At 45.2% G+C, this 11821-nt stretch overlaps 1 protein-coding gene across 2 annotated transcripts in view; it reads right to left on the reverse strand.

Moving 5' to 3' along the window:
- The window catches only part of LOC122367627 (zinc finger protein OZF-like), a 12671-nt gene extending 1001 nt beyond the window's left edge, over window positions 1–11670 (reverse strand). Inside the window, exons 1-6 of one of the 2 annotated variants that reach the window (XM_043340930.1) lie at window positions 11644–11670; window positions 8663–8758; window positions 6114–6209; window positions 5149–5244; window positions 814–918; window positions 1–411 (exon numbers count right to left, since the gene is read on the reverse strand). The exon at window positions 1–411 is cut by the window's left edge and continues 1001 nt beyond it. In XM_043340930.1, coding sequence (XP_043196865.1) covers window positions 1–411; window positions 814–918; window positions 5149–5244; window positions 6114–6209; window positions 8663–8687 — 733 coding nt within the window. In that variant the 5' untranslated portion in view covers window positions 8688–8758; window positions 11644–11670. Of the gene's footprint in view, window positions 412–813; window positions 919–5148; window positions 5245–6113; window positions 6210–8662; window positions 8759–11643 lie in introns of those variants that run through there. The other variant, XM_043340931.1, reaches the window with a different exon arrangement.
- Window positions 11671–11821: the final 151 nt, after the last annotated feature.

Below are 11821 nucleotides of genomic sequence, written 5' to 3' on the forward strand. Positions count from 1 at the left end.
CGTACGGAGTCTCCCCAGTATGCAGCCTTCTATGGATCGCAAGCTTTCCTATTTCTGTAAAAGTGGCTCCACAGTCGGTGCAAACGTGAGGCCGTTCGCCAGTGTGTGTCCGACGGTGGCGAATCAGATTGGACCTGCGTTTAAAACTACCTCCACAATCCAGACACGCGTAAGGTCGATCGGATGAGTGCGATTTTAGATGGGATGATAGTAAAGAGGTGGTGGGAAAGGATTTACCGCACTCAAAGCAGTCATGTTGCGTACAACTGGTGTTGTTTGGCGAAGCGCTGTCGCTGTTGGAGGTCTTGTTGGAGGGTGAAGTTGGAGGTTGGAGGTTGAAGCCACTTGAGATGGTCTTCCGTTTCGTAGATCTGGTCCGGGTAGATTTGGCGTTACGGGATCCAGTGTCGGCTGAAAAACAACGTAGGCGTTTTGAAACGACAAAGCACGACATTGAAGACTCGCGTGGCAGAACGGCGACACATTAGTGGTAATTATTCTGTGGCTTTAGGGCGTGTCAACTTAAACGATTAGTTCGCGTGAATCAAGTCGAACGATTCTAAACACAGCATACAAGCAATTATTACCTGCTCATATTCATATCTACATGAAGTAATTCTAGAACACAAGTTTCTGTTATAAATTATGACAGTCTCTGAAACTTCCCCAACACAGCGAAAAACATCAGAAACATTCGCCAAATCATGGGTTATGCATTCTGACATCGGAAATCCACCTTTTGAAAACGCTCCCACTTTATTTCTTAGAGATAAACTAAACGTACATCCGCCCCCAGTCAGATATCGTACGCACCTGCTGATGAGGCAGTCCTATCTTCCTCATCCCTTTCCTGTTTCATTTCAGTAGACACGCACAGGCGAGGGTCGATGACATCATCAACGGCATCACCGACAGCATCTGAGGAATAAACAGTGCTGTTATATGTAATACAGACATTGATTTACATTGCATTATACAGACATTGCAACCAAGTCGCACAAATAAGGCTCGATGGCATCATCACAAGGTGAAACTGGTGAGCTGGTGAAACTGACGTCAGCTGGGGAGCAGGCGGTACTGTTAAAGGTATGCCGTCACGAGCTACGGGACTGGTATGGTGAACAGTATCGGTAAAAAAAAAACTGCAGAGAAACTGCTGCAGGACTGTGCCTTTTCCGAGGATTCGAGACTCATGGTTTTTAGTCTATGGAAATCTTGGTTTTTAGTAAGTGTGTGGCCTTTTTTACCATTTAGCCCGGTGGAAAAAATGTTTCCAGGACGCTACTAATTGGTTAACACTAAACACTGTTGTAGTTATATAATTACTACGGGGTAAAAATAAACATGGAGTGTATATATTATATAGGACTTCCCGTAGTTCGACATGACAAGTGATCCACCGTACCATGTGTCAGAATATGGCATACGCTGAATGATGTTGCAACAGTTGCATGTTACAACACTGTTATAGAATTATTACGGGGTAAAAATAACCATGGAGCGTATAGGACTTCCCGTAGTTCGACATGACACGTGATCCAGCGTACCATGTGTCAGAATATGGGATACGCGAAACAGCGTCCCGGAATTGCATTTTGGCTTGGGTGTCGGAGGGAGAAATTTATCAGCAATAAGGGGGATGAGAGTGGAAAATAGCTGGTCAGATAAGGCCCAAAAAGAGTGATAACAGATAGATAGCATAAACTTCTATTAGTGTGGCAAAATGTACCTATGATGTAAAACGACCATCCTCGCAAATGCTTTCCTCGGTAAAATTGGGAGATGAAAATTGCTCTGAAAAAAAATTGGTGGTAGGAGTGCAAAATGATTTTCATTGGGATGTCGTTTCACACCCAAATCAACAAATTTTTGGAACACTGAGTCTGTCGCTGAATGATGTTACAACAATGGCATCGCCAAATGCATGACGATCCGCAGGCTCAAACGATGTTTTGCACATTATATTTTCGACGAACTAAAAACAGAACAATTCGAAAAGTTGCAGCCAAAAGCAGAACTGCAGCGTCGACGTGTTTTCGGTCGCTCTGACTCCGACTCCAGTCAGAAGTCAGAACTGTCGAATCCCACCGACTCAGACTCGGACTCCGACTCCACAGCACTGGCCAGAAATTCAAAAAGCAACTAAATAGGCCAAAAAAACAGAACATTGATGATTGACCAACGCAGGCATGAAAACGAATTCACGTCTCGATAAAATGTGTTCGGGAATCCCATATTTAAATCACTTGTGAAGTATGGGTAACGTACAGAGCAGACCACCGCTTAAAACACGCGCAGTGGAAGGGGGGGGGGGCGGATTTCGCCCACCCCTCCTGTTTTTCGCCAATAACTCGCTCCGCAAGCATAATATCAATGTGAAATTTTGGCTACCTGTCCAGAATTAAATTGCGGATCTTCTCGTGCAAAAAGTAAGAAAATCGGTTCACAACTTTTCTAGAAATAGCGGTGTTAAGTCAAACATCCTGCCGCCGCGGCGGCGCGGCGGCGCGACGGCCGGCGCTAGCCGTTACGCGCCGCCTGAATTGTAGACTGTGCCGGGGCGGGACGGTTCCGTCTTTACATCGCGCTCCTTACCGCTGATTATATTAGATTCGCGTCAAATTCGGTGAGAAGACTGAGAAATGTACAGGCAATCATATGGTCAAAGAATTTTGAAAATCGGCCGGTAACAACTTGAGTTATGAGTGTGTAAACACAAAATTGTGATTGCCGCGTTTCCCGCGTCGGCCGATGCCGCTTCAGCCGGCGACATCTTACCCTTAGCAGGCTTCTAACTGCCATATTTATCGTTGGATTATCTAGAAATTCACCATACATACTCACAACTGTTTGCTCTTTCGTATAGCGAAAGATTTAAAAAAATCGGCCGGTAACTTTTTGAGTTTTCGGCGTGTAAACGCAAAAAAGTCGCTAATATGGCCGATTTGACCACATTTGACCTCATTTGACCTTGAAGATATTGACCTAGGGTCATGAAATTCACACACAACAGAGTTCCCCATGGCCCCCACCTACCCTCCAAATTTCGTCTTTCTAGCTCCAGTGGGAGCTGAGATCTTAAGGGGGGGCGACATCCGCCCCCCCCCCCCTTCCACTGGGCGTAGTACTCGCAACCCTTCCACTGCGCGTGTTAACCCGGCAGTTGCTGGGGTATTTCGCCACTCACCGTTTGCTGGGGGGGGGGGGGGGCGTTAAACGCCCCCAGCCGATAACTCGAGAACCAATAGGTGCAGCGAAACGCACGAGGCGGCAAACGAAACAGCGCGACGAGACGCTTCAGATGAGTACTTTAAAGTTGAATTTTGAGGTCACAGGTCGGGTCAAGGTCAGGTCAAACACCCGAAAACGGGCTTTCAGTAGCATGGACTTCAGGACTTCGCAATGGGCGCCTCTCGTCACAAACTCTGTCAAAACGGTTCACAATCCATCATATAAGGCCTACAAGAGTGTCAGCTCCATGTAGGGGTCAGTCAAGCATAGGTCAGGGTCAAGGTCAGGTCAACCGGGTAGGCACATATACCCGAAAATCAAAACTGATATTCGCAGCCTGTGACACATGTTTTATAGGTAATTTGGGGCGTGGAACACGATGGTGACATTCATTTTATCATATGTGTACGTGTTTGGCTCAAAAAGTTCAATTTAAGAAATGCATGTATCATGGTCGTGAAGTTGCAACCGTGCGCACAAGTCGGGAACCTTGGCGTCACTTTTGACAGCACTATGTCATGGGACGCACACGTCTCTGAACTCTGCCGCCGGTGTACGGGACTGTTGATTGGTCTTTCACATGCGCGCCACTGTCTCCCAGATGGCATCATTCGAACGCTCGTGACGGCACTCGTTGTATCGCGTATCCAGTACTGCCTTTCGGTTTATGGTAATGGGTCCCAAAAAAATTTCGATCGACTCCAAAAAATTCTTAACTTCGCCGCTAGAGTTATTTTCGGCCGCCGTAAATTTGACCATGTCTCCGACCTGCGAACAAAACTCGGGTGGTTGTCCCCGCGCGGTATGTCCGATTTCCACACCCTTGTCATCGCACACAAGGTCACACAGCGCCGTGAACCTGAGCAACTAGCAGCCCTGTTCGTCGCTAATAGCGCTATCCGCGAGAGACCATCCAGACAAGATCACTTCTTCCATCTTCCCCGTCCACGGCTGGAAACGGGCAAGCGGCGGTTTGGCTATCGAGCTGCAGCTCTGCTGAACAGCCTGCCACCTCACCTGTCGCAGCTGCCTCCCGCCCGCTTCGCCCGCGCTGTTAAAGCCGCAATCGTGGACGATGAATCAGCACATCGTCGCTGACCAATAGGATAGGGGTGGGTAAAAGCGATGAGGCTGTCCTGAGAGTGTTTTGTCCTTGTTTTGACGTGAGTGAATGTGCAACTGTTTTGAATGATTAGATTAGCAACCGCGGATACGGATTCTGAGCAGTAATCGCCACGCACTTTGTATGTGGATCGCTCTTAAATGTAAATACAATACAAATACAAGTAGTCACGAAAAATTGCCAAGATTCAGTTCAAGATTATGGAAAATGCGGAACGATAATCAATAATCGAAGATAGCCATTTGATTGCTCATGGTATTGGCAGTCTAATGGCGTTTACGGCATGTCTGTATGTCTATTCTGTGATTTTATATGATTTTTTGAACATATGCCGTTTTTGGTCGAAAACTCGGAAATCATGACGTCACTAAAACCTCGATATCTCAAAAATTTTCCAAACGATCTTTTTGAAACCTTGTCACAATAAACTTCAATCAATTCCCTACAGGTACCCAAGATTGCGCGCCGTTTTTATGCTATGGCCCGGCGAAAAAAGTGGGGGCGTTTAACGCCCCCCCCCCCCAGCAACTCGCGGGTTAAGTAATGTGCGGTTTTACCTATCTCAACAGATGGATTTGACTGGTGATTTTTCAATGCGGAGTGATCGAAAAGAAGAGGTCAATTGATAAAGTTGCAGCTGTAAGGGTGACGATACATGTAAGCAACATTCAAATTTCATTGTAGTCTGGCTAATCGTTCCTAAGCTTCAGAAACAGAACATACCCTGACTGAAACCGCACATTACTTCTGCTGTGGACTGTATATACCTCAAACCTCAAACGACTTTTCCTTACCTTCCCTACTCGCAGACGAGGAATCTATAGATGCATCATGTGACTCCACTTCTATCCTCGGCATTTTAACATCAGGTTTCACATCTGGTGCGCCCTCTGTGAATAAGTTGCAGATGTTAACAACATTCTAACATATGAACAGCACCTTACTCAAAAATCGATTCTGTACAATGCACAGAATCGAACATGCTATTGGTCTCAAGAAAAGGGCCCAGGCGACCGGTAGTTTTGATGCGGTGAATACCCTTACCCTCGCCACAGCTCGGGCCGAGTGCACCCCTCACCCCTACCCACCCTCACCCCCCACTCGAGTTGTGGCGAGGGTTCCGAACTTCAGGTCGCCTGGACCCTTATGTTGAGAGTTGAGACCAATAGTACATGCTGAAATGATGTACTATATCAAAGGTGTCTAACATCAAAAAAGGTTGAAGATGTTTCACATGACGGCTAAAATCGGCAGAATTTAGAGTCCAAAGTTTAACGTACTCACATGGCCGCGTGCGGCCAGTCCCCTCGCTGACTTCGCCTGGCTACGGCCTGCCACCAACCGCAACCATACCTACCAGTCAGGAGGCCCATAAACATCGAGCCCCCGTCGTGTCTCGAACCCCGGAATGTTGTTACTGGGATGGGTGCTCTCACCACGCGGAGTCCAACGTTCTACCGACTGAGCTACGGGACCGGCAAAAGTGGTTTAAATTTTTGGCTTTAAATGTGTGATTCCCCAAGTAGGTATGAATTAGCTGTTTAATATCAGCTAATATTGACATCAGAGTAAGGAAGATCTTAGTTTATAAGACACTCATCAACATCATCAGCATCATAACCAAATTTATCAAACCAAAACACTCAACTGCATTGCCTAATGGCAAAAACTAGTACAATAGCAAATGTCTCACTGTATCAAGAAAATAACATTTAAAGAATAAATGTTTATGATGCTAGCTTCAAAAAAAGTTGGTCACCTCCTGAGTATGAAGGAGATGAAGCGTCAGGACCATTGCTGCTATCCATAATTCGCTTCAGTACGTTGATGTCTGGCTTCACATCACACTGCTCATCTGCAACATGAAGGAGCATAATTTAGTGAGGCAAGACCATATAACATAGTCACTGAGGTACCTACTAGATGAAGGGAGTTATTATTAAGTAGGCCTAAGCACAGTGTAAAAAAGAAGGCAAAAGTTTATAGCAGCAGTAGTCTTTAAATTTTACAATTCCTACCTAGGCATCAACAAGCCAACCATTAATAACGTTTAATAACATCTAGGTGATTTAACCCGCACCCCGTTGGGATCTGCCGAGCAACGCCGGGGGGGTTTTGCCCTCCTAGGATCATCGATGGAGAATTGTTCGTCAAACACATTTTGCTATTTGCAGTCACTGATATCAGGTCAGGTCACAGAGTTCAGGTCACTGAGGATCACAATATGAAAATATCATGTGAATTGTGATGGATGTTTTATAGTCCATTTTACATGACAAATGTGATTATGTGGGTCAGGCAGCCTTTGCGGCCAGTCTAGGTTATGTTCTGGTGAAGGTCAGGTCAAGGTCAGGTCAAATTAGGTAAAATCTAAAACTTGATATTTTTGCATAAAATGGGTAGGTATTGATTCGATGTAGTTCGTCACGGGGAGTTTAATGGTGGTCTTTGTTTTGCGCTTCCTGGTCTAGAATTGCTAAAAATTTAGTTAAAAAATTTGATGTCATCAATTTTGGCCAGTTTTTTCGCTATAACTTGGTCAAAAAAGGAGGTATCAATCCAAAAGTTGGTAAGTTGATAGAACAGCGCAGCAACTACATATATTTTTCATTTTTCGAAATTCGATTTTTTAGATTTTCTTGCTATTTTATTAAAAAATTGTTTATTTTGGGGGTCAATATCACAAATTGAAAATCTGAGATAGGTAGCAGTTTTGTAGCGCCGTTTTTTCTCTACACGAGCACATAAAGAACTTTGAAATTGCTTGGAAAATGGAAACTGTAGCTTTTGTGGACATTTCAAGATTTCATGTTTTTTGCTCATTTTTGCTCAAACATGACCTCAGTTTGACCTCAATAACTCCTGACCTAAGGTGACCTAAGGCTTGACATTTGGTGTGCGGGGGTCAAATTGATGCCCGGGCAGGGAAGGTACTCATAATTTGGCAACTACAGGGGCGGGGGCATATTGCCCCCCTCCCAATGGGGAGAGGGTTAACCCGCGCCCGGCTGGGGGTCCTGGATTTCCACGCCCTGCTGGGGGGGGGGGGGTGTTTGAACACCCCCCCTTCTAACTCGGCTCCTGGGCCACGTAGCGATACGCGGAAGGCGGCGTTCGAAACAGCGTAAAAAATAATGAGGAAATCACTTCAGTCAATTTTTTGCTCAGGTCAAAGGTCAGGTCACCAGAGGTCATTGAAGGCAAAATTTCGCCGATTTCCAGGTCGAATGTCGAAAATTTCCAAGAAGCCAACGCATAACTCGGGAACGAAAAGAGCTACAGCGCCGCGGAAAAGCGCATTCGATAGCCCTATTAACGCCCTTTCTGAGTAATTTTCTCAGATTTGACCTAACGTCAACGGTTTTGCCTGCAGGGGGCAAAAACTGTAAAAATAGCCGATTTTTTCGGAAACAGTTTTTCTGCAATAACTTTTGACCCAAGCCTTGTACGAGCTTACTTTTACCGGCATCGTGTTCCTCTCGTCAAGACGCATCGAATGAACTACAACTTGACCTTGAAAGGTCAACTTGAAAATTTGACCTCAGGTCAAGGTCATGACCTGACCGGAAAGGGTCATGCTGCATATCAGTCGATCCGTATCGTCGAGCTGAACACATCTAAGGCGTTTTCATCGCTCTAGCATGCCTCTATCAAAAGTTACTTGCGAAAAACTGTTAGATACCATTCGTGACCTAAGATGACCTCAGGGCATAAACAGGGGTCACGGACACCATTTTCATGTTCAGTGTGTCTAAACCACTTGTAATTCAGTGTTTTGGAGTGTTTATAATGGCTTTCGTCCAAAAGAGGCGCATTTCAATTTTCTCCCATTGACTTATAATGGGGAGGTCGCAAAATTGACCTGACCTTAGGTCACCGATATCAAAATTCTGAGATATACATTTTGTACATGCTATTGCTCTTAGCAATCGCTGAAAGTTTCAAAGCAATCGGTCACTCGGTGTAGCTATGACAGACATTGAAACTTTTTATGAGGTGAGGTCACTTCAAGTGACCTGGTGACCTGACCTTGAATGACCTTGGTCTGAAATTTTCACAACATGTGTAGAATTGATGTATGATAAGGTGTACCAAAAACGGCGGCGGGAGCGCCGCGTTTTTGAGATATTCGCGAAAAACCACAAGGGGGGGGTGTTCAAACACCCCCCCCCCCCCCCAGCAGGGCGCGGGTTAAGCATGATTTGGAGAAAAAACTTTTGTTGGAGACATTTCTTTATGGAAAAAACAACAAAAAATTGGCAACATAATTGTACATGAGTGAGGTGGATGGAAGCAGCTCATTCTCACCTTCGAACACTGAAGGAGATGCCATACCTATTGCTAATGCTGAATATCTTGTTCACTCAGTCAACATTTATGATAAGCCTCAGTTTGCCAGCTTACCTGTGAAATATAGACATATTACAATTACAAGTTATAAGTCAGGATACCACTTCAATTTGGTCTTAGGGAGGATTTCATGAGTTAACCCGGCAGTTGCTGGGGTATTTCGCCACCCACCGTTTGCTGGGGGGGGGGGGGCGTTAAACGCCCCCAGCCGATAACTCGAGAACCAATAGGCGCAGCGAAACGCACGAGGCGGCAAACGAAAGAACGCGATGAGACGCTTCAGATGAGTACTTCAAAGTTGAATTTTGAGGTCACAGGTCGGGTCAAGGTCAGGTCAAACACCTGAAATCGGGCTTTCAGTAGCATGGACTTCAGGACTTCGCAATGGGCGCCTCTCGTCATAAACTCTGTCAAAACGGTGCACAATCCATCATATAAGGCCTACAAGAGTGTCAGCTCCATGTAGGGGTCAGTCAAGCATACGAGGGGCGTTCAATAAGTTCTCGGCCCGACCATGAAGGAGCAGAGATACGATGTTGACTTATTAGACCAAAAATGTTCATTTAGTCAAATAACCAGCGTTAAGACAAAAACATTTCACGCAGCGTTTCGCGAGAGGCCCCTGGGTCTCCATAGCCAAGTGGGTTTTGGACACATCTGGCACGTCCAAGACAGCTGCTTTTGTCTCCTTGCTGTCAGCGAAGTTGCCTTTGCTAAGCAATTTCCTTATGTTGGGGAAGAGGTGGCAGCCTGAAGGTGCAAAGTACGGAGAAAAAAGTGGCTGTGACAACAACTCGAAGCCACAGCTCACTGCTTCGCTGATCGTCACCCTGCTCATGTGTGCTGGTGCGTGGTCCTGGATCAGGCGCACACTTTTAGTCAGCTTTCCTAGTCTTTCCTTGATAGCTGCTGCTCGCTACTGTTATCGAAGGGAGGTGTAGTATTCATCATTAACTGTGTGCCCCTGTTTTAGAAAGTTGACGAGCAGAGCCCCGCCAGCATCCCAAAATGCAACCACTGTCACCTTGCCGTCAGACTTAAACACGTCGCACACATTTGGTGGCCTTTACTCAGTGTGCCTCCACTTGTGCAACTCGGTCACGCCCTTAGGGTCAACGTATGACACCCACAATCCCTCCACGGTAACAAGTAGTTCAATGAACTCTTTTGGATTTTCGATATAGGGGCCAAAATTTTCACGTTACGCCTCCTTTCGAGTTTGCCTTTCCTCTGGAGTCAGCAAACGGGGGATGCATCTTGCAGAGATCTTAAACATATTAATACGCTGTCGAAGAATAGCTTTGAGGAACCTGATAGACACATCCGCTTCTGCTGCGTTGTTCCAGACCAGAACATTTGCCATATTTTTCACATTTTCTTGAGTCAATGCTGTTGATGGCTGGTCACTGCGGGTGTGACCATTAATGATCTGTTGACCAAAATTGAACAGAGATGCCCACTTTTTGACGCTACTGTAAGAAAGACAAACCTCAACATGTGTTGGCACTAGCTTTTCGCGAATAACTTTTGGTGCATTTTTCTGCAATACATGAACCAAATCACTGTTCTCTTCTGGGCGTCGCCCTTTCTGACCGGGAATGGCAAACTATGTTACGATTAATTAGCAGCCTGAACCAGTCACAGGGCAGATTGGTTAATGGCTACGTAAGTGGACATCCCAATAACACATCATTGCACACACCGCGTTGCAGGCCGAAATTCCTACTCCTTCATGGTTGGGCCGGGAACTTTTTGAACGCCCCTCGTAGGTCAGGGTCAAGGTCAGGTCAACCGGGTAGGCACATATCCCCGAAAATCAAAACTGATATTCGCAGCCTGTGACACATGTATTATGGGTAATTTGGGGCGTAGAACACGATGGTGACATTCATTTTATCATATGTGTACGTGCTTGGCTCAAAAAGTTGAATTTAAGAAATGCATGTATCATGGTCGTGAAGAAGTCACGAGAAATTGCAGAGATTCTGTTCGAGATTTTGGAAAATGCGGAACAATAATCAATAATCGAAGATAGCCACTTGATTGTTCATGGTATTGGCAGTCTAATGGCGTTTACGGCATGTCTGTATGTCTATTTTGTGATTTACTATGATTTTTTGAACATATGCCGTTTTTGGTCAAAAAGTCAGAAATCATGACGTCACTGAAACCTCGATATCTCAAAAATTTTCCGACCGATTTTTTTGAAACTTTGTCACAATAAACTTCAATCAATTTCCTACAGGTACCCAAAATTCGTTTTCATGCTATGGCCCGGCAAAAAAAGTGGGGGCGTTTAACGCCCCCCCCAGCAACTCGCGGGTTAAGGGCCCTGTTTCACCGGTGATAGCGGCACGCTGCTATCAAGCTGCTAATGCACGTGTCAAATTGGGTTTCCATGGAGACATCAACAAGCCTATTCCTCCAACACTACCAGAAGTGTGACGTCAGCTCGCGAAATGGAAGTGGATCGCCCATGATCGTAAATACAATACAATACAATACAATACAATAGCAGCGTGCTGCTATCACCGGTGAAACAGGGCCAAGGAGTCAGTAAGGAGAGTTAAAACGCACAAGAATATCAGACAGCGAACTCTTAGATCTTCTGCCAAGTTCGCAGTAGCTTTTGTGACCTATATGATACAGGTACCTATTAATTGTCCAACCAGTAAATTTTTGCACCTCAACCTACGTTGATGTGCATCCTTATTTCTACAGTGACTATAAATAATATTGTCCAAAATATCAATATTATTTTGCCAGGGCTAATCTCGTCCAAAATAACACAATTGTCCGCTGACATGGAATTGAATTGGATTTTAGGGATCCCTTTCACTTTAAGCACCAATGCAGCAGGAAAACAAATAATGATAATGTGTGTCATTTCATGCACTGATGATTCAAACATGGATGAGGTATTGAGGAGTAATTCATCCCAATCCGATTCATGATTCAAATGAGCAGTCCAATGCGAGCAGTCCCTGAGCAATTTTTCCCTTTTCACCCTTTAAAAACAAAAAAAAAACGAAGAAACAAACAAAAAATACAACTGGGCCAGTTTCGTCACATCGTCGTCATATATGACTTGAATTTTTTTAGAAAGGGAAAGTTTTT

This window comes from Amphibalanus amphitrite, unplaced genomic scaffold (assembly GCF_019059575.1).
Source record: "Amphibalanus amphitrite isolate SeventyFive unplaced genomic scaffold, NRLGWU_Aamphi_draft 000883F_arrow, whole genome shotgun sequence".
Taxonomy (NCBI): Eukaryota; Metazoa; Arthropoda; class Thecostraca; order Balanomorpha; family Balanidae; genus Amphibalanus; species Amphibalanus amphitrite.